This window comes from Muntiacus reevesi, chromosome 1 (assembly GCF_963930625.1).
Source record: "Muntiacus reevesi chromosome 1, mMunRee1.1, whole genome shotgun sequence".
NCBI classification, from domain to species: Eukaryota; Metazoa; Chordata; class Mammalia; order Artiodactyla; family Cervidae; genus Muntiacus; species Muntiacus reevesi.
In genome coordinates, this window is record NC_089249.1 from 45,884,427 (window position 1) to 45,912,216 (window position 27,790).

Genomic DNA, 27,790 nt, shown 5'->3' on the forward strand with positions numbered 1-27,790 from the left:
CTAAGGACCACTGAATTAATTACATCTTACAAATATATATATATATATATATATTTTTTTTTTTTTTTTTTTTTTAAAGATTCCTACTCTGTTCTGGGTGGGAATCAGAGAGAGAGACTTTCTGTCAGAAAGTGAACAAATGATGTGAGTATTCTTGTTGAAGTTCTCATGAACAGTTTAGGCTAGGTTTCTCAGTTTCTCTTTCATTTTACCCACTATTTAAAAATCACTGGAATCTATAGTCCAAACCGCAACTTCTTCTTTCAAGGTGCCCTTTATATTGGATGTCTCTTAGTCACATCAGAGTATTCAGCAGTTCATCTCTGAGCTCTGACTTCTTTGAATGAAGCCAGAGCTCTGGGTAACATCTTCAGATAGAGAGAGAGAAAGAGGCTCTTGGACCTCCTGAACACAGGGAGTCCACAGAATGGTGCGGGAAGGTAAGTATTCTTTTTCTCCATTCAAGAAAGGAAGGTATAAGTGTGTGATGAAATGATGAGTCATCTGGAGAGAAGAGGTAGACAACAGACAAATGGATGGGAAAGAGATTGGAACACATTGTGGAGTCATGGGAGACGGAAAGAGAGAATAATTCCTCAGAGACCAGACTCACCTGAAAGTGTAAGAAACAATACACCACAGAGGTTTATGAGAAGTAAGAGACAGAAGTGATATTTTTAGAAAGATGGGGAAATCAACAGATGATTATAATATTAAGAAGAAAGAAGAAGGAAATGGAAATTACCTTTGGCTGAGAATGAGTTTTGCCTGGATTGTTTAAGGCCTGAGAGCTGCTGCTAAGTCACTTCAGTCATGCCCAACTCTTTGTGACCCCATGGACTGTAGCCACCAGACTCCTCTGTCCATGGAGTTTTCCAGGCAAGAATACTCAAGTGGGTTGCCATTTCCTTCTCCAGGGGATCTTTATGACCCAAGGATTGAACCCATATCTCCTATATCTCCTGAGTTGGCAGGCGAGTTCTTTACCACTAGCTTCACTTTCGAGAGCCACTACCTGGTTATTTAATCTTGAGGGCGTTTCTAAGCTCTCTCTCTATTTTTAAAAAGATACTTATTTACTTTTTTGGCTGTGTTAGGTCTTGGTTGAGGCATGTGGGTTCAGTTGCCCCACAGCATGTGGGATCTTATCTCTGCGACCAGGGATGGAAACTGTGTCTCCTGCATTGCAAGGCAGATTCTTAACCACTGAATCGCCAGGGAAATCCCCTAAGTTCTCTTCTAATTTAAGTCTTAATTACTCTGGGATTCTTCATCTGGTGTCTTCATTGCTCTAAGCTTCTTAGGGTCTCTTGCTTCCTGGAACCCCTGGTAACTACATCTGTCTTGCTGACTTGACAGGGAAAGCAGAATCCTGCTTCCATGTGAGGCTCTGGTGTATCGTGGTACTTTGCTTAGTCCTCCTCAGTGCATGTTTCATTGTGAGCTGTGTGGGTAAGTTCATCACTGAGGGGCTATGTCCCTTGATCCCTTCCCCATCAAGTTCTATGTAGACCCTCTAGGCAGTGATCCTCAACCTTTCTGGCACCAGGCACCCACTTTGTGGAAGACAACTTCCCCATAAACTAGGGGTTAGGGTGGGGAATGGCTTCAGGATGATTCAAGCACAGTACACTTACTGTGCACCTTCTTTCTGTTATTATTATTATTACATCAGCTCCACCTCAGATCATCAGGCATTAGATCCCAGAGGTTGGGGACCCCTTCCCTAGAATATGTTCTCTTTTACCCATTAATATGTTAGCTCTTACTTGGAATGCCATCCATTTTTTCATTTCCCTCTCCCCTCCTCCTCCCTTTTCTCTGCTTCCTCCATATTTTGATAACTGGTTCTTTTTCCAGATTTATTTTGCCTGGTTTTACTAGCATTTACCCAATCATGACCTCACCTAGATTGTATGTTTTTTGTTGCCATCCTCGAGGACCCCATCTTCACTCCTGGGTTCATGGTGATCACATGTCATAAAGCCCTTTAGTGAGAGGACGGCCATAACTGCCTTTATGATCGTAATACTTTAGATTAGAGTATTTGGTTTTCATGTGGGAGTCTTTCCCACTAGGAAAGGAAAAGGTTTTCAAGTGGAATATTGGAACTAGAAGAGAATAAAGTATTTCTTTCCTGTTCCCTTTGCCTCCAGTTAAATAGGTGAGGTTCATTTTGTGAGAAGTCTCAAAGGCCTTTTTGCTCTCTAACCCACAATTTAGTTCTCTATTCACTGACAAGGTGGTTAAAAATAGTTATTGAATAATCTGAGGGGGTGAAACTGACTTCCTATGTCAAATGGGCCATATTTGAAGCTCCTTCTGACTTGAAAATCAATCTTATAGTCTTCATTAAAGCACAAAGAATTATCACCAGGATTAGAATTTGCTTTACTTTACAGAGTCAAGTGGAAGAGAGAAAGGGGTTTAAGGGTAGCTATTTCAGTAATCAAAAGGAAGCAGGTATTCAGAACTCCGAGACAGGCTAAGAGACATGTAATAATGTTTGACAGTCCAGGGTTTCAATAACAGAAGGACGAGAAGGATATGAGTGAAGAATCAAGTCAGGACCTGAGCGAGAACAGGTCTTACTCAATGTGCACACCCTGAACATAAAAGTTTATATTCATTTGAGACATTTAAAATGTTTCTAAAAGTTTAAAGGCTCCCCTTGGTTGTTATTCATCCTCTATGTTTAAGTGTAGCTACCAGCTGTCAGAAATTTTTAAAAATACTGGAATAAACTGCAAACTCACTTCAGGATTATTAACATTAAGGAGAGCTACCATAAGGCCCTGCAACCCCACTCCTGGGCATATACCTGGAGCAAAACATGATTCAAAGGATATATGTACCCAAATGTTCATTGCAGCATTGTTTACAATAGCTAAGACATGGAACAACCTAGATGTCCATCAACAGGTGAAAGGATAAAAAAGATGTGGTACGTATATACAATGGAAAATTACTCAGCCATTAAAAAATGAAATAATGCCACTTTCAGGAACATGGATAGACCTAGATATTGTCATACTGAGTGAAGTAAATCAGACAGAAAAGGAGAAATATCATATGACATCCCTTATATGTGGGATCTTAAAAAAAATTGATACAAATGAACATACTTGCAAAACAGAAAAAGATTCACAGACTTAGAGAATGAATTTATAGTTGCTGGGTCAAGGGGTGGGGAAAGTATGGAGGAAAGAGATAGTTAGGGAGTTATGGATGGACGTGTTCATACTGCTATATTTAGAATGAATAACCAATAAGGAACCTACTGTATTGCTCAATGTTATGTGGCAACCTTGATGGGAGGGGAGTTTGGGGGAGAATGGATACATGTATATGTATGGCTGAGTCCCTTTACTGTCCACATGAAACTATCACAACATTGTTAATTGGCTATGCACCAATGCAAAATAAAAAGTTAAAAAAATTTAAAGAGAAGCAGATAGCCAGTGAATGAACAGTGTCTATTGATTATTATGATCGTCACAGCTCTAGGTGATTAACTGGTATAGAAAACAGAATCTCAACTAATGAGAACATACTGTATAATAGCACAGGGAACCCTGTTTAATGCTCGGGGTGACTTGAATGGGAAGTAAGTCCAAAAGGGAGAGGATATGTGTAGATGTATGGCTCGTTCACTTTGCTGGGCAGTAGAAACTAATACAATATTGTAAAGCAACCACACTCTTATAAAAATTAATGAAAAAAAAGAAAGAAAACAGAATCTCTGCCCTAGAACATAGAGCTTAAATTTTAATGGGGGAAAGAGTCAAAAATAAATGTGTCGGCATAAACACAAACATGAAAATGCATACAAGCAAGCAGTAGACAATTAAAAAAAAATTGGAGTATAAATGGCAACCCACTCCAGTATTCTTGTCTGGAGAATTCCATGGACAGAGGAGCCTGGTGGGGTACAGTCCCTGGGGTCGCAGAGTCAGACACGACTGAGTGACTAACACACAACACATAATTGCATTAGTTTCTGATGTGCAACAGTGTGAATCAGCCATGCATCTGCATATATCCTCTCCCTCTTGTGCTTCTCTTCCACGCGCCCATCCCATCCCTCTAGGTCATCACAGAGCTAGGTCATCACCCAGCTGAGCTCCCTGTGCTCCACGGCAGCTTCTCACTAGCTATCCATTTTACACAAGGTAGTGTAGCTAAGTCAATGCTACTCTCTCAATTCGTCCCACCCTCCCCTTCTCACCCTGTGTCCACAAGTCGTTCTCTATGTCCAGGTCTCTATTCCTGCTCTGCAAATAGGTTCATCAGTACATTTCCCCTAGATTCCATACACAATCAGCATAGTCTTTATTGCGCTGGCTTAGAAAGAAGAGAGTGGTGGCAGTTGCAGGTACGCCAGCGAGGCACAGATTTAGAGCATAAGGCTCAATAGTGAAAGAATGGAAGGATACTAATCCTTCTTCTCCTTTTACAGTGACTTATTATTTTACATATGGCAACACTGGCAAAAAGCTGTCTGAACTGCACACACACCATTCAAGTCTAACCTGCTTCAGTGAAGGGACAAGGGTGACAGGTAAGGTGTTGCAATGTTTAACTAGACTTCCCCTTTTCTCAGAGACAGGTAAGGGTTGAATTCAATATTGGTTTATTCTAATTAAAAAAAGGTAAATTTGCTGCGGGCTTCCCTGGTTGCTCAGATGGTAAAGAATCTGGTGAAATGTGGGAGACCTGGGTTCGATCCCTGGGTTGGGAAAGATCCCCTGGAAGAGAGCATGGCAACCCACTCCAGTATTCTTGCCTGGAGAATCCCCATGGACAGAGGCTTCTGGTGGGCTACAGTCCATGGGGTTGCAAAGAGTTGGCCATGACTGAGCGACTAGGCACAGTACAGCATACAAAGTTGCTGCATGAATATATTTAATGTATCTCTAAACTTCATTGTTCATATCAGGTTCTAGACTTGCCTTCAAAAAATGCCTCCTCCAGCCTGGTTGACCTCAATACGTGCTACCAACATACCCTCGTAATTTGCTGAAGCCCACTCTAGAAATTATTCCTAACGGTTCTTGTTTCACATTACCGTCACCCTCTACCAAATGGATAAAATCTTTTTGATATCTAAAATGCCCAATTAATAATGCCCATATTGAGGTTCCCCTGCTGGCTCAGTGGTAAAAAGTCCACCTGCCAAGCAGTACATGTGGGTTTGATTCCTGATCTGGGAAGATCTCACATGCTGTGAAGCAACTAAGCTCCTGCACTACAACTATTGAGCCTGTGCTCTAGAGCCTAGGAGTGGCAACTACTGAGCCCATGTGCCACAACTACTGAAGCTTGTGTGCCCTAGAGCCTGTGCTTGACAACAAGAGACGCCACCGCAATGAGAAGCATATGCACTGCAACTGGAGAGTAGCCTCCTCTCGTTACAACTAGAGAGAAGCCCACACACAGCAAAAAAGACCCAGCACAGCCAAAAATAGATAAATAAAAATAATGCCCGTATCCATTCCAAGAATCAGTTTTATTACAGTCAACTTGGAGCTCAGAACATGGCTCAGGATGGCGTTACCACATTCTTTCCAGATCCTTGGACAGTGATACCGTAGAAATGAATATTGATTCCACAAGAGTCTTAGGCAGGCAAAGCTTTTTGTTAAAGTAGACAGCTTGTACACAAGAGAGAAGGCAGGGAGAAAAATGCCAGCTCTCCAAGTAGTAGGGGGTGAGTTGTTTTTATAACAATAAGGAGGGTTTGTCCCATGATCACTGATAATTTCCAACAGTTGTCAAACATTAAAAAAATATTTTAGCATTTTGGCTGTGCCGAGTATTCATTGAGGCACACAGGCTCTAAGCAGAACAGGCTCTGTGATTTCGGCAGCACATAGTTACCAAGAATCTGCCTGTAATGCAGGAGACACTGGAAACACGGATTCGATCCCTGAGTGGGAAAGATCCCCTGGAGGAGGAAATGGCAACCCACTCGAATATTCTTGCCTGAAAAATCCCAAGGACAGAGGAGTGTGGGGTCTACAGTCCACGGGGTCGCAAGAGTTAGACACGACTGAGTGGCTAAGCACAGCACAAGTGGGATCTTAGTTTCCTAATGAGGGGTTAAACCCAAGTCCCCTGCATTGGAAGGAGAATTCTTAACCACTGGCCCACCAGGAAAGTCCATCAGGCTTTTAAAATCAGTGGCAGATGGGTCCATGGTGGCTGTCAGGAACAGAGAGAGCTTGTGTGAGGGAAAGGGAATACAGGAAGATTTTCTGCAAGAAAGGACAGAAACAGATAAGGTTAAAATACTTAGTTGAGCTTCTTGTGGCAACTAGGTATACTCGTTAGTGTAGCAGAGATAAAGTCAATCGTTTATTCCTGCAAGTGTGTTTTTGTTTTGCTGCTTTTTTTCACCCGTGTCTCTGGGACTCAAGCTCCTATTTAGCTTCCAAAGGCTGGTTTGTGCAAGGCTGTTCCCCAGTCCTTTCAAAATGGCTGTATTGCTGTCTTTCTGTCTCAATGAGATTGCCCCTACTCTAAACAATAACCCTCATAACTTAGCATATGGAGAATCCAAAGTAAAGTGAAAGTGTTAATTGCTCAGTTGTGTACTGTAGCCCACCAGGCTTCTCTGTCCATGGGATTCTCCAGGCAAGAATACTGGAGTGGGTAGCCATTCCTTTCTCCAGGGGATCCCCAACCCAGGGATCAAACCCAGGTCTCCCAATCACATTGCAGGCGGATTCTTTACCAGCTGAAAATCTTTACCATCTGAGCCACAGAGAGAATTGGTTGAGTTCAGTTCAGAATCAACACTGGTCTGACTCACAAAAGCCCAAGAAAGGCAAAGTGCATGTTTGCAGTGGTCATTATGACTTGACTCCTTCCAAGTAATGAAACCCAAATAGACATTAGACTCCTGCTATTTCAGGAACTAAATATTTCCTCCTCTGCTTTTATGAAGAAACTTATGAATGGTAACGAGAGGGCAGAGGTTTGTTTGTATTTCTATGAGATGTTGAAAATTCCCCCATTTTTTTGGTATTTGCCAAGAATGTAGTGCATGGGGTATTGAGGAGTAATTTTCCTTACTCTCCCTGACCTATGGTTTTGTTGTCACATTGGAGTTTTTTTTTTTTTTTTTTTTTTTTTTTTTTTGTCAAACAGCTGTAGAGCTGGCCCTTCTGGGGAGGAAAACATAAGTCTATCAGGATTGTCTTTCTCCTGACTTCGGGAGACACTTCAACAATAACTACTGAAAATTTAAAGAATACTTTTCTGGAAGCCTTTGCCTTCAGAATACTCTGAATTGAACAAAACAGATGGATATTAATTAAATTAACTCCACATTCATCTGACATAAGAGACTGCAAATTCACTCTCTAAATCTATCCAACTTAATGTTATGGCCACTCAGGGTGTTCAACACAACCGATTTAAGTTACAGATAAGCTTATAGGATGAAATTATATTGCGTAATACCATATCATCAAATAAAAATGCCCAATTTTTAAACAACAACTTTTCAAATTATTATGACAATGAAAAGGAAAAATGAAAGTTCAAACACAAAATTCCCATTTGATTGAAGTTAAAGCCTAATTGAAACCCACATTGTATCTTTCCCATTTTTTCCCCCCACCCAGTCCTGGTGTTGAGATATTCAGAGGCATGGGTAAAGTCAGAGTTTTTTCAGTGGACCTGTGCTCTGCCTAGGCCTATCCTCTTTCTCCTTTTCTTTTTTTAAAAAGATTTATTTATTTTATTATTCGACTGTGGTGGGTCTTCGTTGCTGCATGCGGGCTTTCTCTAGTTGCAGTGCATGGGTTCCTCACTGCTGTGGCTTCTTTTGCTGTTCAGAGCAGTCTCTTGGTGTGCAGGCTTCAGCATTAATAGTTGCAGCACACAGGGTCAGTAGTTGTGGCACATAGACTTAGTGGCTCCTCAGCATGTGCAATCTTCCTGGACAAGGGATCAGACTGGTGTCCTTTGCATTGCAAGGCAGTCCTAATGACTCGACCACCAGGGAAACCTGACTTGTCACATTTAAACTGTTCTGCTTGCCAAGCCCCTAAAAGGATTTTGAAAAGCAGTTATTATATCTAGAGGGGTAGAAAGGGTCTTGTGATTAAGATGGGGCACATATACGCCATCTGGGGTAGCTGGTAAAATTCCATATCTTGACCTAAGTGGGAGTTATAAGGATGTTCAACTTTCAATAATCTGTTAATGTATATATCAGTTTTATACAGTTTTCTGTCTGTAATATGTTGAGCAAAAAGGTTTTTTAAAATAAAAAATAAATTTGTAAATGTTAAAAAAAGAGATTATGTTCTCCATTACATAACTTAATTTGATGTCTATATTTTTGCATAATGTTATAGAAGCAAAAAATGGTGACCCACTCCAGTATTCTCGCCTGGATAATCCCATGGACAGAGGAGCCTGGTGGGCTACAGTCCTTGGTGTCGCAAAGTCGAACACAATTTAGCAACTGAGCACACATAGAAGCAAAGGCTTCAATTTCTGGAGCATTGTTAGTATTAACGTTTAAAAAACCTGCTACGTCTTTTAAAAATGTATCTACTAGCATCTTACTGGCATTACAAAGTGTTACCTCAACTCTCATCATGCATTGAAAAAAAGAGAGTAACCAAGACTTCCCTGGTGGTCCAGTGGTTAAGACCCCATCTTCCAATGCAGGTGGTGCAGGTCTGATTGGGAGTCAAAACACAAAACAGAAGCAAAAAACATAAAACAAGAGCAATATTGCAAAAAAATCAGTAAAAACTTTTAAAAAGGTCCACATTAAGGAAAAAAATAACATATATTATTTAACGGTTAGATGTTTTACATGATTCTTTTTCCCCCTTGGACTAATATTTACATCACACTTCCCCTATTTGCCAAAATACATAGATAAGTATACATTAATATTTTTATTTTTTCTTTTGTTCAGAAGTTTATTCAACATTACTATTATTATTTTTTGATTTAATAAAGTTTTATTTTTCAAAATGTACAGCTGGTGGGACCTGTTTATGCATCTTCACCAGCAGCTGGGGCATCTCCACCCTTGGTGTTTCTGGTGTAAATTACTTGAGCTCTGTGCTTTGAAACCAGTTTAATAAGTCCTTTACTAAGGAGTTCCTGAAGGGCTGCTCTGGTCAGGGAACCATGAATCTTCAGCCTCGACAGCTGGAGCTATAAGCTTATAGTTGGAAACTTCTTTACAGAGTTTGTCATATGTTGCTTTGTTAAACAAGACTAGGTTATTGAGCTTGTCCCGAACTTTGCCTTTGGACCACTTCTTCTTTTTGGCCTTGTCCCCAGATTTGTTCACTGGATCTTTGTCTTTCTTGGCTGACTTTCCGGTATCTTTCTTCTTGTCGTCCTTGGGCGCCATAGGGAAGGCCGGAGAGCAACTGCGACCACTGCTGCCTCGCTAAGATGTCGGACAAAAAAAAGCTCAACATTATTATTTTAGAATATCACATCACCAATGGCAATTGTTTGTGGTATCAGTCTGCATATTTAGTTGTCATATTCATGGTGATCCATGTATAGGTCCAAACATTTTGACTGCTTCTAGCAGTTATGCTTCAGTTTTATTAATATATTTATATTCTGTGGAACACTGGGCTTTAAGTGTAATGAATTTCTTGTGTTCAAAACATCACAAATGTACTTTAAATATTGATAAGTTACTACTAATAAAGCAAAATCCTATTGGAAGTCCATCTCTTCGTTAGATGAATGGGACTTGAAAAATGCAATCAGACTGTATCTACTTGGTTAACATTATTACTAGAATGAGAGAGAATTCAAGGTCAGTTCTATTCCTGTTTTTCACTTTAGCAACACAAACTTTAGATAAGCCTTACTTACCTACATAAGTAGATAGGCATAGAATGTGCTTTGTTAGGATGTCAGTCAATTTTTTGAAAATTTTCAGAGTTATTTTCTAGAATTCATACAGTGTTCTAGTTCCAAAAATTATTTGTGATGGTCTGCTGAGAATTTGATTAGGTTATTTTTCAATGCTGTTGGATATTAAGAATAAATGGAATAATTTGCAAAGTCTTGCTATTTTTCAGCCAGTAGTCATTTGCTTTCTCAATTTCTGGAAAGTACACCAAAAATGTTTAAGAAGTCTTAGCAAATGACTATTAATTACATCTGTTTTTCAATACTTGCAAATCATTTTAATGAGTCCATTATTCTCAGAACAGTTAGGAAAATGAAATATATTAAAATCAATATGCCTTTTTGACAAATTTTTCTGCTCATCATATTTTTCAGTATTTTTGTCAACCTTGGAACTGGAGATTTGTATTTAACATGTGAAAAATGTTTACAATGTATAATTAATTGGCAAGGCCAATCCCTACTATCAAAACAGTCAGTCAAATTAGAGTTTTAAAATTAAAATAATCTGTTAAGGCACATTTTGAGAAGTCTTATGAAAAGCCAATTTTTAATAGTGATCAGACTATATAATTAAGATAGAGTTCTAAAGGGGGCCAATATTAAAATGATACTCCTTAGTCTATTTTACTCATTTTATAATATTATAAAATGAATAATAAGCCTTTAAATGTTTTCTCATTACTTAATATGTGATAATTTGACCATAATTAAAAAAACACAAATAGAATAGAACTACATATAACAATATGAATGAATTTTAGCATTATGCAATGAGAAATTAAGCCCAAGAAGACTACATATAATACCTTTATGAAAGTTCAAAACCCAACAGTTATATTATTTATATATACATATACATGTGCTAAAATTATATATATATACACACACACATATATATACACACATATAAAAGACATCAGTGGATATTTTTACAGTTAGTTGCAGATATTTTAATCTAAGGAGAGTGACAAACTGGTGCTTTGAAGGAGAAAGGGGACAACTATTTGTTAATACTCTTAAGTGTTTGATACTGTGTAAAAATTAGTACTAGGTAATATTTATGAGCAATTTTTACATCTTAAGCATTCTTTAAAGTGCTTTGTATATATTACAAGATTAACTCTCACCTTGAGTTTGGTATTGTTATTTCCATTTTAAGGATTAAAAAATGAGGTGCAAAAAAAAATGAGGTGCAAGGAGGTTATGGAATTTGCTCAAGGACATATATAATAAATGGTAGAGACAGAATTCTAATGATAAATAGTTATAATTCCCACAATCATCCTGAGAATAATTATCATTATTAAAATGTTTAAAAATTTGAGGCTCTGTGGCTTGCCCAAGATTGTTAAGCAGAACTGGAATTCCAGACTCACTTATGTTGATCATTTGAAACTCCGAAAGAATTTGGTGCTTCTAATGTATAAAGAATATGAAGAATAGGAAAAAAATATTGATAGTGACTTTTTTTGGCAAAAAAAAGTCCAGAAAAATTTTACAGGCGAACCTTAGTAAATATTGAGGGCTTAATGTTGAAGAATGTTTATTTATAAGCAATTCTATGGTGTCAAATTATATAATAAAGGGAACTGAAAGAAAATACATGAATTAAGAAACCTATCTTTGAAAAATGATTATAGATCCTCAGAATTTTATATGTATAGAACGTGCCCCTTTAAGCTTATTAGTCTCATCTTAAACTCACCCTTTCCTTTCATGCAATGCAGAAAAGATTTGGGGATGTTGCCCAGGTACATGGAAGCCGTTCGGTTCCAGCTGCTACTTTATTTCTTCTAAAGAGGATTTCTGGGCTAAGAGTGAGCAGAACTGCATTGGGATGGGAGCTCACTTGGTGGTGATCAACACAGAAGCAGAGCAGGTACTTTGGTTTTCTTTATTTTTCATTAAAATAAAAAAAATGAGGAAGGAGAATAACAAAACTTACCACCTTAACTCTTTTTCAGTGTACAGTTTAGTAGTGCTAACTATATTCACATTATTGTATTTGTAATGTCTTATTGTTGTTTAGTGGCTCAGTCATGTCTCACTTTTTGTGACCCCATGGACTACAGCATGCCAGGCTTCCCTGTCTTTCACCATCTCCTGGAGTTTGCTCAAGCTCATGTCCATTGAGCCAGTGATGCCTTCCAACCATCTCATCCTCTGTCATTCCCTTCTCCAGCCTTCAATCTTTTCCAGCATCAGAGTCCTTTCTTAGAAGAGTCAGCTCTTCCAATCAGGTGGCCAAAGTATTGGAGCTAATGTCTTATGGAAAAACCCAAATGAACTTTTTGACTAATTCAATAACAAGATCTAACAACTTTTTCATCTTGCCAAACTGAACTCTATACCCAATGGAGAGTGACAACCCATTTTGCCCTCCCTCCAGTCCCTGAAAACCACCCTTTTAATTTCTGTATTTATGAGTTTGACTATTAATACTTATAGATATCTCATACAAGTGGCATCATATAGTATTTTGTATTTTTGTGACTGCCTTATTTCACTTAGTATAATATCTTCAAAATTTATCCATTTTGTAGCTTGTGATAGGATTTTCCTCCTTTGTAAGTCTGAATAATATTCCACTCTATGTATAAAACATATATCACTTATCCATTTGCATGTTTGTGGACGTTTGGGATGCTCCATCACCTGGCTCTCCTGAACAATGCTGCAAATAACCACAGATGATCTTTGAAATTTTGCTTTCAATTATTCTGCATATACATTCAGACGTGGGATTGATGGATCATATAGTAATCCTAATTTGAATTTTTAGAGGAACCACTATATTGTTTTACACAGTGGCTACACTATTTTATAGTCCCACAAAGAGTACATAAAGGTTCCAATTTCTCCATTTTATTGACAACACATTATTTTCTTTGTTTTTATTCCAGTAGTGGCCATCCTAATGGCTGTGAAATTATATTTTATTGTGACTTGATTTCCTTTTCTTTAATGATTAGCAGTAGCAAACATCTTTTCATATATTTGTTGATCATTTGCATGCCTTCTTTGGAGAAATATGTATTCAAGTACTCTCCCTATTCTAAAAATCGAGATATTTGTGTGTTTTTTTGTTGAGCTATAGGAGTTTTATATATTCTAGATGTCAATTCCTTATCAGATATATGATTTTCAAATATTTTCTCCCATTTCACAGGTTGCCTTTGCACTCTGTTGATTATTTCCTTTGATGCTCAGAAGTTTTAGAGTTTGATGTAGTTAAGTTAGCTTATTTTTTCTTTGTTGCCTATGGTTTTGGTGTCATAGCTAAAAAATTGCCAAATCCAGTGTCATAGAACATTTCCCTTGTGTTTTCTTTCACAATTTTTATAGTTATGGGTCTTATATTTAGGTCTTTCTTCCATTTTGAATTTTTTTTTAATGAAGTGTAAGGTAAGGGTCCAAATTCATTTTTTGCTATCCCTACTCTGTTTTGGCTTCATTTGTGTGGAATATCTTTTTCCATTTGCTCACTTTCAGTCTGTGTGTGTCCTTTAAGACTAAAGTGAGTCTCACTGGAGTTTGTTTTTTTATCCAGTTAGCTACTCTATGGTCTATTGTTTCTTGTAGATAATCTCTGTAATTTTAATTATCATCTCCTCTGTGGGTTACCTATCTGGGTATGTGGATCTTGACTCCTCTGTGTCTCTGACCCATCTACCAGTCACTTTGTGGTTAAGTTGTAGATCTTTCAACTAGCCTGCAGGTCATTCTCATTACCAATTGCTCTATAAATAGTTGTAATCCTGGTGTGCTGTGAAAGGAGGGAACTCGGGGTCTTTCTACTCTCCATCTTGGCTCCTCTTGGTCAAAACTAATAATAGTTTCAGAAATTAATCACATACTGCAGTTAAAATTTAGTTAGAACTCCTTTATGTTTAACTTTTGCAAGTATTGAAACCTACTTCTTAGAGAAGTACTGCTTAGGAAAGTAGACAAAACGAATTTGAATTTTGATGACCCAAATGTAATTTTACTGATAAACAATGATAAACAAGATGATACATAGACATTTGTAAAATTTATTAAACATTTAAAAGCACAGAAACTGATCTGCACATTGAAAAAGAATTGTCTCTTGGTGAAGAAAAGAATAAATTGTCTGAGATGGGAATTCATAGAACAGAGCTTTCTTCCCTCTGGGATAATGTTAATGTTTTTAGCCATCACTCTTGTCCAGTGTGCTGTTATGACACTGTTCCTCATACCTGCATTTTCTTTTCTCCAGAGTTAAAGATAACCCTTACTTGATCCAACCTGGAAATTTCAGTCTGTGACTCTTTTTCTTCTCATAGGATTTCATTATCCAGCAACTGAATAAAACATTTTCTTATTTTCTGGGACTCTCAGACCCACAAGGGAATGGCGACTGGCAATGGATTGATCAGACACCTTACAAAGAAAATGTCAGGTGAGTGCAGACTCAGATTAATGAACCCTAGTGCCTTGTTTATGCAAAAAAATTAGAGAAATTTTGTTAGCAGCAACTATTAGTGCTAATACTAATGGCTATAATTATGAAATCAAGAGTCTAGCAATCATTAAGTTCTTACTAAGTGCATGCATTATCTTACCTAAATTTCATAAAAACTTCTTTTTCAGAACTCATTTTACTGATAAGAAATAGAATAAATCGCCCAACTTCAATAAATTAGTAAGATGAGAAAGTAGTCTCAACTCTATGTTTTTTTAAGTCCAAAGATAATGCTCTTAACTGTTACTTTTGCTGCTCCTAAACAATTCAATTAAGTATTTCTCCAATTAATAAGATTTAAATGTCTGAAGCAGTATTATGTTGAAATTCTAATAGGATAATTATATAATAATACTATTTGTGGCTTTAAAAAACCCTGAATTTAATTATACATTATTACATTTGATTATTACAGAACATTATGAGCTATTTGGGGAACTTACGGTGATTCCTATCTTTGTAGATGAAGAATTTAATTAATTCCTTAAAGTCAAATGAGTCAGCAGCAGTACCAGGTCTTTTAATTTCAAAAATAATGTCCTGTCCCTTCCATCCCACCCTAACACAGATTGTATCCCACACTCAAGCATTCTGATACTCACTTTGTGTAGCTCCATGAGAGCAGAGAGATTTAGGAATGTGATAAGAGTGCATAAGTGAGAGAGGTCAGGATAAGTGCTCTGTATAGGAGAGGAAGTGAAGATCAGATATTAAAACATTAAATCTTGCCTTGTTTCATAAAAGCTTATTTTCCAGAAGAATTTTAGATTAGCAAGAGTGATAGTATGTGTCTGCACATGTGGTTTTAAGACTTTTTTTTCGATGTGGACCATTTTTAAAGTCTTTATTGAATTTGTTACAATACTGCTTATGCTTTGGATTTTTGGTCTCAAGGCATATGGGATCTTAGCTCCCTGATCAGGGATAGAACCTGTGCCCTCTACATTGGGAGGCAAAATTTTAACCCCTGAATCATCAGGGAAGTCACCTGCATATGATGTTTTTGAGGATGGCTATATGAAAAAAAGGAGTCATCATTGGGGTGTTTTTTCATCCTGAACCCCATTTTTTTCAACCCTGACCCTACGTACTTTCTAATCAACTACTCAGCATTCACTGAAGTGTTTTTACCCTTTGTTTCTCCTTAGATTTTGGCACCAAAATGAACCCAACTTTTCTGCAGAGGAATGTGCTTCAGTTGTTTTCTGGGATGAGAGAGGATGGGGCTGGAACGATGTTTTCTGTGATTCTAAAAGGAAATCAATATGTGAGATGAAGAAGATTTACCTATGAGTGGAACTTTATTCACTAACATCTTTAAAATTTAGACCCATTGTAAAAATGTAATTTCCTTTTGTAATTTACGATAATCCTTGTCCTATCAGGTCATGGGGATATTCGATGCCTTTCTCTCTTCAGTTCGTCCTCTTCTATTAACCTCTTTTCCACTAATCTTAGATGAGCTTTCCTTTATTATTATTATTATTATTTTTGGTTTAGTTTGTTATTCATTCTTTTCTTCTCTTTTTTTCATACCTCTTTTCAACATTCCTTGTTCCAGATATTGTACTATTTTGTCTATTAAAAGGTTTTGTTGTTTAGTTGCTAAATTGTGTCTGGCTCTTTTGCGACCCTGTGGACTGTAACCTGCCAGGCTCTTTTATCCATGGGATTTCCCAGGCAAGAATACAGGAGGGGGTTGCCATTTCCTTCTCCAGGGGATCATCCAGATCTAGGATTGAACCCATATCTTTTGCACTGGCAGGCAGATTCTTTTTTTTTTTTGGGCAGGCGGATTCTTTATGAACTTGTGCTTATCAAAACACTTTATAGTGTTTTTGAGCACAGTATTAATACCAAGAACCTATAAACAACTGTCATGAAATAATTAGAAAGACAATAATTGGGAAAAATAATTGAAAAGCACTTCATGGAAGAGGAAGTACATAACCTAATAAGCTGTATTTTTAGAGATGCTCAGCTTCACTCATAACTTGAGAACTGCAAGTCAAGATCATAGTAATATAATATTTCATACCCATTTTAATGGCAAAGACTAATAAACAGGTAACATCAAGTGTTGGAGATGTAGAGAAATGAGATCTCTTACACTTTACTGCTTTGAATTTATATTGGTACAACCACATTGGGAAGTGTATATATATATATCTATATATATCTATATATATCTACATTTTTCATTTATAAACATCATCCTACAAATTCTGTATTAAGAGAAATCTAGGGTCTATGAAATGTGGATATTAAAATGAAGAGTTGTTTTGTGGGGATAGCTTTAATCAGTGTGTGCCTGCTTAGTCACAAATTCGTGTCTGACGTGTGACTCCATGGATTGCTCGCCAGGTTCCTCTGTCCAGGGGATTTTCCAGGCAAGAATACTGGATTGAGTTGCCATTGCCTTCTCTAGGGGATCTTCTTACCCAGGGATCAAACCCACGTCTCTTACATTGGCAGACAAGTTCTTTACCTCTGAGCTGCCAACTTTAATCAGTATGCTTGCATTGTTTAGGCACACATATGGTAAAAGTGAAAACAAATCAGGGTTTGATCATCAAAGCTCAATATAATGGTGACATTTGTATAGTAGGCAGGAGGCAGGATTGGCAGGAGCACATAGACATGTTATAAAGTTCTAGCTTTTATATTGGCTAATGATATTCATATAATAAACATCAAACACAACAAAAGGAAACAAGAATGTCAAGAGGCTAGTGTACTAGGAATCTCAAATTATAATTAATTTTTTTTGTGCACCCAAAGTTTAAATATGAAAAATGATTAGAGACTAAATTGATGAGAGTTGGAGATTCTTTCTTTCTTTCTTTTTTAGTAAATACAGCGTGATATATTTATAAATGAGAATAACAACAATAAAAAACCATGAACAGTATTTCAGAAGTTGGAAACAGTGATACTAGCAGCACTCAATACACAGCATTTTACTTTTCTTCACATTTGGAGCATTTTGTTTTTTAATTATATAAAGGTGAGATTATAGTATATAGTATATTATTACTAGTATATAGTATATTAATACTTTAAATAATATTGTATCAATTAGTATTTTATTAATTAATAGTATGTCATTTAATTAGTATTTTAATTAATATAAAGTGTGTTAATACTTTAATAAATGACAAAAAAGATGAGACAAACATGTGCATTTAGAGAACTGCATGTCAGTCCTGCCAGATCCCTGCAGAGGGAATTCCCAGCACAACCTCATTCAAATGCAAGGACACAGAACAGTCCTTGTTTATATGCACATGTTCATCTAGCTTGTCCAGCATGGTCAGCATTCTGTTTCTTGCTGGTTTTCTTCTACCATGAAAGTGCATGTCCAGTTGTCTGCTTCTTAATGCAGACACGCACCTTCCTCGTCCACTGGCCACTGAAGGAGGATTAGAGCCAAGCAGGTGGCTAAGTGACAAATTCAACCCATTCTTCTGGGGACAGGGGGTAGTTTCCTGGTGGCCCTCTCCCTTCATCATATCTGGAATTGGATGAGCTTCCGTAACCTCATCTTTTTTTCATATCTTGCTGAAGCAGAGTTCTGAAAAACAAAACCACAAATTCAGCTATTCCACAGAAGAAACCTGTGATAAAAGATAATGTACATGGGGATTGACTCTTGTTGTCCAACACTTGCTCATTTGAGATGTCCATTGCCTCTCCAGAGCAATGGTGGGGCCTGGCCCCTTTTAGCTTCTATATCTCTCTGAGTTGGTGATTCTTGAATGATGCCCTTGAGGTCAAGGTCATACTGCAGTAACAGTGATCCCAGGGTCTGCAACATCCAGAGAGTTTCGCCTTCATGCCACCATCATCATGATTTTCTCTTCTTTTTAAAGTCTTTATTGAATTTGTAATAATATTGTTTGTTTTATGTTTTGACTTTTTGGCCATGGGAACTTTGCATCCTGAACAGGGACCAAAGCTGCACCTCCTGCATTGGAAGGCAAAGTCTAAACCACTGGACCACCAGGGAAGTCCCATCACGATTTTCTTTTCACCCATAAGGGTCTGGGGCTGGACACAGGAATACTCAGTCTAGCCAAATTGTATCCGGAAATTCACAATTATGACCTTTATTATCAATAGAAAGTTAGCTCCTGCTTCATTTTTACTCCCAAGTCTCACACACTATTGAATTTAATTGGTGTTTACAAATTTGCATCAAGAAAATAAAAAGGGAGTCTGGAAAATGTCATTCATAACTTTCCATTCTCCGAAGCAATGGTAGGTACGATGAAGGAGGTAGGAGTAGATGCTGAGGGCTGAGAGACTAGGTCTAACATAGTTGGAATACAGCATTCTTTAAATACATTGTAAAGTTTGCTCTAAGCATTTGTGTCTGTAAGTGGGAAGACCCACAGTTTTTATGTGTGTGCACTCTGCAAGTTTGAAATCAGTTTGTGTCTACTTTGTAGAATGAGTCAGAATGCTCTTCTTCCTTTTCTATTTTCTGAACCATTTGATTAAATTTACCTGTATTATAGTGTCTTTGCATGTTTGGAATGCTGTAACAAAACATTGGACACTGGGTAGCTTATAAACAACAGAAAATGTATTTCTCAAAGTTCTGGAGCTGGGAAGTTCAAATCAAGACATCAGCATGATCATGTGTTGGTGACAACCCTCATCCTGTCTCTTCCCAGGATGGAAGGGAAAGTCTAGGGGTTTTCTTGAACTTATTTTATAAGGCACAAGTCCCATTCTTTTTTTTTTTTTTTTATGAGTCCCATTCTTGATGGCCCTGTCCTCATGACCTAAGCACTCCCCAAAGGCCCCACCACCTAATTCCACCATCTTTGGGCATTAGGATTTCAACACGTAAATTTTTGAGGGACACAAACATTCAGACCGTAGCATATAGATATATATATACTTCTTAGAAATTTGGTTAAATTTGCCCATGAAGTTCTCAGAACTCCTGTCTATTTAAGAGGATTTTTTTTTTTTTTTTACCACATTTTCCCTTTTCTCTGATTTTGAGGCTTAGGATTTCTGATTCTTCTTGGTCATTTCCAATAATTTTTATCTTTTAAAAAACCATCTATTTTGTATTAATGTTTAATTTGTCGGTTTGTTTAATTTGCTAGCACAGCTCACAGAACTCAGGAAAGCAGTTTACTTACTAGTGTGTGCATGCGTGGTTAGTTACTTAGTGGTATTTGACTCTGCGACCCCATGGAATGTAGCCCACCAGACTTCTCTGCTCATGAGATTCTCTAGACAAGAATACTGGAGTGGGTTGTCATTTCTTCCTCCAGAGGGCCTTCCTGGAATGCAACTCAAGTCTCCTGTGTCTCCTGGATTGGCAGGCGGATTCTTTACCACTGAGCTACCTGGGAAGCCTCTTACTTTCGAGATTCCTAGCTTATTACAAAGGCTATTAAAGCAGAGGAATTAGCAGCCAGATGAAGACATACATAGAATGAGGCCTGAAAGTTTCATGAGCACAGGAACTTCTGTCGCCATGAAGTTTGGGATGATGCCCTACTGTCCTGGCACATGGAAGTATTCTTCTTCACCGACCTAGAAGCTCTCTGAACCCCGTCCTTTTGGGGTTTTCTGGGGCTTCATCATGTATTAATAGAATGACTGATTATTAGTCATTGGTGATTAATTCAACCTCGAATCATTTTCCCTTCCCTGGAGGATGGGGAGTGGGGCTCTAAGTTTCAGCACTCTAAATATATGGTTGGTCCCCTTGTTAATCAGCCTCTATCCATAGGTTATATAGGGACATTCCAAAAGTTATCTCATTAGCATAAACTCAGGTGTGGTTGAAAAGGTTTTAAAATTTTCTTTTCAATTTTCTTTTGTAAACTTTTTATTTTGTATTGGGGTATGGCTGATTAACAATGATGTGATAGTTTCAGGTGAATTGTTAAGGGACTCAATGACACATATACATTAAAAAAATTAATAAAAGATACCCTTTTTACGTTTTTTGCTCTGAGCTTTATTAGAAACCAAGGACAAAAAACAAGTGTAACAAAAGATGTTTCTATTGCTCTAATCACTCAGGAAATTATAAGCACTTTGGGTGTGTGAGTCATGAATGAAGGTTGAAGACCAAATATATCAATATATCTTATTATGCACATCTTTTTATAAATTACTATGTCATATCCCACAAAGAAGTTTTGCATGTATATAAAGTTCTTTAAAAAATTATCTAATTATTTAATACTGTGTTAAACTTTTTAATGGGTACATTCATACACAAATGTTGCAGAATAGGAATTATGTTATTTTTCTTCATTATGATGAAAATGCTGTAATGTGAGAAAAAGCAGCCTGTCTAAATTGAGCCTGGATTGACTTGGACTCAAGGTCTCTGGCAAAAGGAGGCAAGAGCCTACAGAGGACTGAACAACCAGGAAAGGACTGGGAAGTTAGAGCATACATTTCATCTGGATTTTAAAGAAATTTGAATAACTTAAAAAATACTTCTTTATCTGGCTGTGCTGAGTCTTAGTTGTGGCATGTGGGATCTTTGATCTTTGTTACATCGTGTGGCTCTTTAGTTGCAGCATGCAGCCTCATATTCTCTGACCAGGGATTGAATCTAGGCCCTCTACACTGGGAGCTCAGAGTCTGAGCCAATGGACCACAAAGGAAGTCCTAAATTTGAGTAATTTTTGTTATGACACATGCAGATTCTAGAAATTTTTTCTCCCCTTGAATAAAGATTAGCTTTTAACAATACTACTTCCTTTGAGATTAATTTCACATCTAAAGTTTCCTAGTCTTTCAGAGTAAAATGACTAAGGTCTAGCTTCTCTGAATAAATCCAGATTTCCTGGGTAAAAGCTTCAGGGAAACAGACTTAAGAGATTCCACATGCCTCACTACAAGGGTGCATACTAGTGTTTCTAGAAGAATAACTTCAAAGAGGGAGTGAGGTTGTATTTTCTTTTTATAATAGTTCCAGATAGGAGAGTTGAAGTAAAACCGAGAATGGGGATTTAGGAATTGATGTTGATTTCAAGAGTAATGTTCTATAAAGTAAGTGCCCAAGAAAGTGAAAGAATTGTGAAGCTAGATGATTTTAAGACTAAAATAGAAATCATATACAATAACAGGCTAAGGAAACATGAAATTAGAAAAATAACTCAGATTTATGAGCAATTGGGAAGATAAGAAAAACATGCAGCATGATTCAAGATGGCATCTAAGATTTTCTATTTTGAGAGACATTAAAGATTTCTCATCACTTTGTTTTGTTATTTCTCAGATGATTTAAATATCTGTTTTCTGATGTGATGATAAAAAAATCAGATAAGAGCGAGAGAGCACAACACAACCTGCCTCCTTATATGAATTTGGAACTTCTTGGTTTAGATAACCTGAAATTGTGTTATGTTAAAAAAAAAAGCAACCTCAGATGTTAGTGTAATCAAAAAAAAAAAAAAAAGAACAAACCCAACATCATCACTAAAGTTAGCTTCATTTTAGTGTTTCAAGGTCAAGTGATTAGAGAAAGAAGGGTTTAAGAATATGTATTTCATTGATCAAGGGGAAGTGGATTAGAAAATCCATATTTGACTAAGAAATACAGAAAAATCAGACTGAGTTGAGTAGCCACACATTAAAAAAAAAGAGTGAAAAGAGGGATGAAATGAAGTGAGGAATTGGAAGATCTGTGCCTGTGTTTTCCAAAACACAAAGAGATAGTTTTTATTGTAAGAAATTCAGGATATCTCAAAGCATTAAAAATTTCTCTTGTCTGTTACATTATCTCTTATGATTCTTTGTAGTTAGTAGTAGTCAGGAAATTTCAGAAACTCTCAAAAGGAGTAAGTTAGCATTAAGTGGCTGGAATCATGATGGCAAATTGTATTCTTAAGGCACATGAATGAGAATGCATGTGGGAGAACAGGGGTAAAGTGATCTGTGAGGGGGTGGTTGTGTTCTGGTGGTTTGTAAGAACATGACGCTCTGTAGTCTAACAAAGACATAACATGGTGTAAAGGAACCAACCCCCTTCCTCTTTCCCAGTGACTCTTCAAAAGTCTGCCTAATGGGAAGTTTTTATATGCCTTGCTTGTGAAATGTAATCCTACTGAAATATATAATTTTGCTAGGACTAATCAAACTTTCTGTTCTAATGTTTAAATTTCTGTTCAACTGAATCTTCATTCTGAGTTCCAAATGAGTAGGTCTTGCTGTCTGATTTGGAGATCTTTTTTAAAAAATTTATTTTAAATTTAATTTTTATTTATATTGTGGCAGCTTCCCTGATAGCTCAGTTGGTAAAGAATCCACCTGTGATGCAGGAAACCCCGGTCGATACCTGGGTCAGGAAGATCTGCTGGAGAAGGGATAGGCCACCCACTCCAGTATTCTTGGGCTTCCCTAGTGACTCAGTTGGTAAAGAATCCTCCTGCAATGCGGGAGACCTGGGTTCAACCCCTGGGTTGGGTAGATCCTCTGGAGAAGGGAAAGGCTACCCATTTCAGTATTGTAGTATAGTTGACTTACCCAGGGATCGAACTTGCATCTTCTGCAGGTCTCCTGCATTGCAGGCTGATTCTTTACCACTGAGCCACAGGGGAATGACTGGAGATACCCTGGAGTAAGAAATGGGAACCCACTCCAATATGCTTGCCTGGAAATCCCATGGACAGAGGAGACTGGCTGGCTACAGTCCATGAAGATCACAAGAATCAGATACCATAAGAGTCACTGACTAAACAGTATAGTTGGTGTATAATATTTTGTTATAACGTTTTAAGGGTACTGCAAAGTGATTTAGTTATACATATCATCATTCTTTTTAGATTCTGTTCCCATGTAGATTATTACAGAATATTGATTAAAGTTCCCTTATTTGAAGATCTTAAACAAACATTTCAAGCTTAACATGTTGAATGCCCTAGATTTTTACTAAAAACTGCTTTTTCTAGTGCTCCTATTTCAGTAAATGGCTTCAATCAACATGTAAACAGGAGCTCAAATAATAAATCAAAGAATCATTATCAACAACTTTCCTCACTTTACTTCCTGTTTTCTTCTGATCTTTGCCTATTGATAGCAATGCTATTGGCTAGAAATGCATAGGGACATTCACCTGGGGCCATGGCAAGTCCCTACAGACTTCTTCCCTTTCCGAACTAATGCTATGGCTGGATTGATCCTTGGGATCCTTATAATTGTAATATACCCTTCCCTGGAGGCTCAGATGGTAAAGAATCTGCCTGCAATGCAGGAGACCTGGGTTTGATCCCTTGGTTGATCCCTGGGCCGGGAAGGTTCCCTGAAAAAGGGAATGGCTACCCACTCCAGTATTCTTGCCTGGAGAATTCCATGAACAGAGGAGCCTGACAGGATACAGTCCATAGGAATAAATCTAACCAAGGAGGTAAAAGACCTGTGCTCAGAAAGCTGTAAGATACTGATGAAAGAAATTGAAGGTGAAACAAGCAGATGAAAAGATATGCTGTGATCATGAACTGGAAGAATAGCCATTGTTAAAATGACCATAATGCCCAGGGCAATCTACAGACTGAATACAAACCCTACCGAAATGCCAATGATATTTTTCATAAAACTAGAACAAAGTTCAAAAATTGGTATGGAAGCACAAAAGACTCTGAATAGCCAAAACAGTCTTGAGAAAGAAGGGTGGTATAAATTTCCCTGATTTCAAACTCTATTAAAAAATTATAGTAATCAAAACAGTAGGATATTGGCATAAAAACAAGCACAGAAATCAATGGAAAAGAACAGAAAGCCCAGAAACGAACCCATGCTTATATGGCAAATTAATCTGAACAAAAGAGGCAATAGCATACAATGAGAAAAGACAGTCTCTTTAGTAAATGTTGTTGGGAAAACTGAATCACTATATGCAAAAGAATCAAACTGGACTACTTTCTCACACCATGTTCAGTTCAGTGCAGTCGCTTAGTCATGTCCAACTCTTTGTGAACCCATGGACGGCAGCATACCAAGCCTCCCTCTCCATCACCAACTCCCAGAGTTTACTCAAACTCATGTCCACCGAGTCAGTGATGCCATCCAACCATCTCATCCTCTGTCGTCCCCTTCTCTTCCCACCTTCAATCTTTCCCAACATCAGGGTCTTTTCAAACGAGTCAGTTCTTTGCATCAGGTGGTCAAAGTATTGGAGTTTCAGCCTCAGCATCAATCTTTCTGATGAAAACCCCGGACTGATTTCCTTTAGGATGGACAGATTGGATCTCCTTGCTGTCCAAGGGACTCTCAAGAATCTTCTCCAACACCACATTTCAAAAGCATCAATTCTTCAGCACTCAGCTTTCTTTATAGTCCAACTCTCGTATCCATACATGACTACTGGGAGAACCATAGCCTTGACTAGATGGACCTTTGTTGGCAAAGTAATGTCTCTGCTAATAAGCTGTTTAGGTTGGTCATAACTTTTCTTCCAAGCAGTAAGTGTCTTTTACTTTCATGACAGCAATCACCATCTGCAGTGATTTTGGAGCCCTCCAAAATTAAGTCTATCACTGTTTCCATTGTTTCCCCATCTATTTGCCACGAAGTGATGGGACCAGAGGACATGATCTTAGTTTTCTGAATGTTGAGTTTTAAGCCAACTTTTTCACTCTCCTCTTTCACTTTCATCAAGGGACTCTTAGTTCTTCACTTTCTGCCATAAGGGTGGTGTCATCTGCATATCTGAGGTTACTGATATTTCTCTTGGCAATCTTGATTCCAGTTTGTGTTTCAACCAGCCCAGCATTTCTCATGATGTACTCTGCATATAAGTTAAATAAGCAGGGTTACAATATACAGTCTTGACATACTCTTATCCCTATTTGGAACCAGTCTGTTGTTCCATGTCTAGTTCTAACTGTATCCTGACCTGCATACAGATTTCTCAATAAGCAGGCAGGTTGTCTGGTATTCCCATCTCTTGAAGAATTTTCCACAGTTTGCTGTAATCCACACAGTCAAAGGCTTTGGCATAGTCAATAAAGCAGAATTAAATATTTTTCTGGAACTCTCTTGCTTTTTTGATGATCCAACGGATGTTGGCAGTTTGATCTCTGGTTCCTCTGCCTTTTCTAAATCTAGTTTGAACATCTGGAAATTCACAGTTCATGTACTGTTGAAGCCTGGCTTGGAGAATTTTGAGCACTCCTTTGCTAGAATGTGAGATGATTGTAATTGTGTGCTAGTTTGAGCATTCTTATGGCAGAAAGCAAAGAAGAACTAAGGAGCCTCTTGATTGAAGTGAAAGAGGAGAGTGAAAAAGCTGGCTTAAAGCTCAACATTCAGAAAACTAAGATCATGGCATCTGGTCCCATCACTTCATGGGAAATAGATGCGGAAACAGTGGAAACTGTGGCAGACTTTACTTTTTTGGGCTCCAAAATCACTGCAGATGGTGATTGCAGCCATGAAATTAAAAGACACTTGCTCCTTGGAAGGAAAGTTATGACCAACCTAGACAGCATATGAAAAAGCAAGATGCATAATCACTCAAGAAGAGGCAAAATTAGGTTCATTTTCTTTTAAAAAGTGATTATTTTATTTAAAAAATAAATGAGTACTTCCTGAAAAAAAAAAAAAAAGAAAGAAAAAGCAAGATGTTACTTTGCCAACAGAGGTCCATCTAGTCAAGGCTATAGTTTTTCCAGTAGTCATGTATGAATATGAGGGCTGGGCTATAAAGAAAGCTGAGCACTGAAGAATTGATGGTTTTGAACTGTGGTGTTGGAGAAGACTCTTGAGAGTCCCTTGGACAGCAAGGAGATCCAATCAGATCATCCTAAAGGAAATCAGTACTGAATATTCATCATAAGGACTGATGCTGAGGCTGAAACTCCAATACTTTGGCCACCTGATTTGAAGAACTGACTCATCTGAAAAGACCCCGATGCTGGGAAAGATTGAAAGTGGGAAGAGAAGGGGACGACAGAGGATGAGATGGTTGGATGGCATCACCAACTGAATGGACATGAGTTTGAGTAAACTCCATGAGTTGATGATGAACAGGGAGGCCTGGTGTGCTGCAATCCATGGGGTCACAAAGAGTTGGACACGACTGAGTGATTGAACTGAACTTGAGCATCATTTGGCATTGCCTTTCTTTGAGATTGGAATGAAAACTGACCTTTTCCAGCCCTGTGACCACTGCTGAGTTTTCCAAATTTGCTGGCATAATGAGTGCAGCAAAATGTACAAAAAATAAACTCAAAATGTGGACCAAAGGCTTAAATATAAGACCTGAGACGTAAAAAATCCTCGAGGAAAATATAGGCAATATGCTCTTTGATACTGGTTGACATTATATTTTTGATATGTCTTTTTAAGCAAGGGAAACAAAAATAGACAATGAGGATATATCAAACAAAAAAGCTTTTGTATGGTGAAGGAAACTATCAACAAGACAAAAAGGCAGAAATTTGGAAAATTTTTATCTGATAAAGGATTAATATGCAAAATATACACAGAACTCATGAAACTCAACATTGAAGAAACCAACTCAAAAAATAAGCAGAGGACCTAAATAGATATTTTTGTTTTTATTTTTTTAAAATAGATATTTTTTTAAAGAAGACACACAGGTGGTTAATAGACACATGAAAAGATACTCAACATCACTAATCATCATGGAAATGTAAACAACCTGGAGGGGCGGGGTGGGGAGGGAGGCGGGAGAGTTGTTCAAGTGGGAGGGGACATAGGTAAACCTATGGCTGATTCATGTTGATGTTTGGTAGAAACCAACACAATACTCTAAAGCAATTATCCTTTAATTAGAAAGATACAATTACAAAAAACAAAACAAAACAAGACAAAACACACACACACACAAGATATCACCTCTAGTTTACTCTGGACCGTCTGACTCTAAGAAACCTGTTGCCATAGATCGGTGTGTTCTTTACTTGTTCCATCAAAAGAGGAAGCTGTAGGTCTCCACTGAATCACTGGATTGCTGCTGTGGTTTTCATTTCTGTTTGTCCATGCTGGTTTCATCACCACTGTCGTGGGTATGCATTGTTTCTTTTCCTTCCTCTTGCCGACTCTTTTTTGAGTATGGTCCAGTTATGATTTCCATACTAAATACGGTCTTACTCCCTGTTAGGCTATGTTTTTAATTTTTCTGTCATTTGTTGTTAATCAGTGGCTTTTTACATGATGAAATGTCCTTTTCTCAGAGGGCTATAATTCAGTAGTTAACAGTATGGGGTTCATGCCATATTATCTAGATCTGAATGCTAGCCTACTCTCTGTGGGAGCTCTGACAAATTTTTAACTTTTCAAAGACATGGGTGTGTTATTTGTAATGGTGGGAAGATAATAGAACATACTTTGTTTTGTGAAGATCATGGAAGTTAATTTCTGTTCAGTACTTAGGAT

At 37.6% G+C, this 27,790-nt stretch overlaps 1 protein-coding gene and 1 pseudogene across 3 annotated transcripts; one reads left to right on the top strand and one right to left on the bottom strand.

Annotated features, from left to right (window-relative positions):
• Positions 1–315: 315 nt before the first annotated feature.
• On the top strand, positions 316–15,997 carry CLEC6A (C-type lectin domain containing 6A). Of its 3 annotated transcripts, XM_065923018.1 has the most exons (6): positions 316–440; positions 1,360–1,452; positions 4,460–4,561; positions 11,643–11,794; positions 14,223–14,338; positions 15,550–15,997. In XM_065923018.1, the coding sequence occupies exons 1-6, from the start codon at positions 428–430 to the stop codon at positions 15,692–15,694; spliced, it is 621 nt and encodes a 206-aa protein (XP_065779090.1). In that variant the 5' UTR covers positions 316–427; the 3' UTR covers positions 15,695–15,997. The 3 variants fall into 3 exon arrangements, with proteins under 3 accessions (XP_065779090.1, XP_065779110.1, XP_065779100.1); XM_065923038.1 differs by lacking the exon at positions 4,460–4,561; XM_065923028.1 differs by lacking the exon at positions 1,360–1,452 and having other exon boundaries at positions 318–440.
• Positions 8,991–9,410, bottom strand: LOC136160013 (small ribosomal subunit protein eS25 pseudogene; annotated as a pseudogene).
• Positions 15,998–27,790: the final 11,793 nt, after the last annotated feature.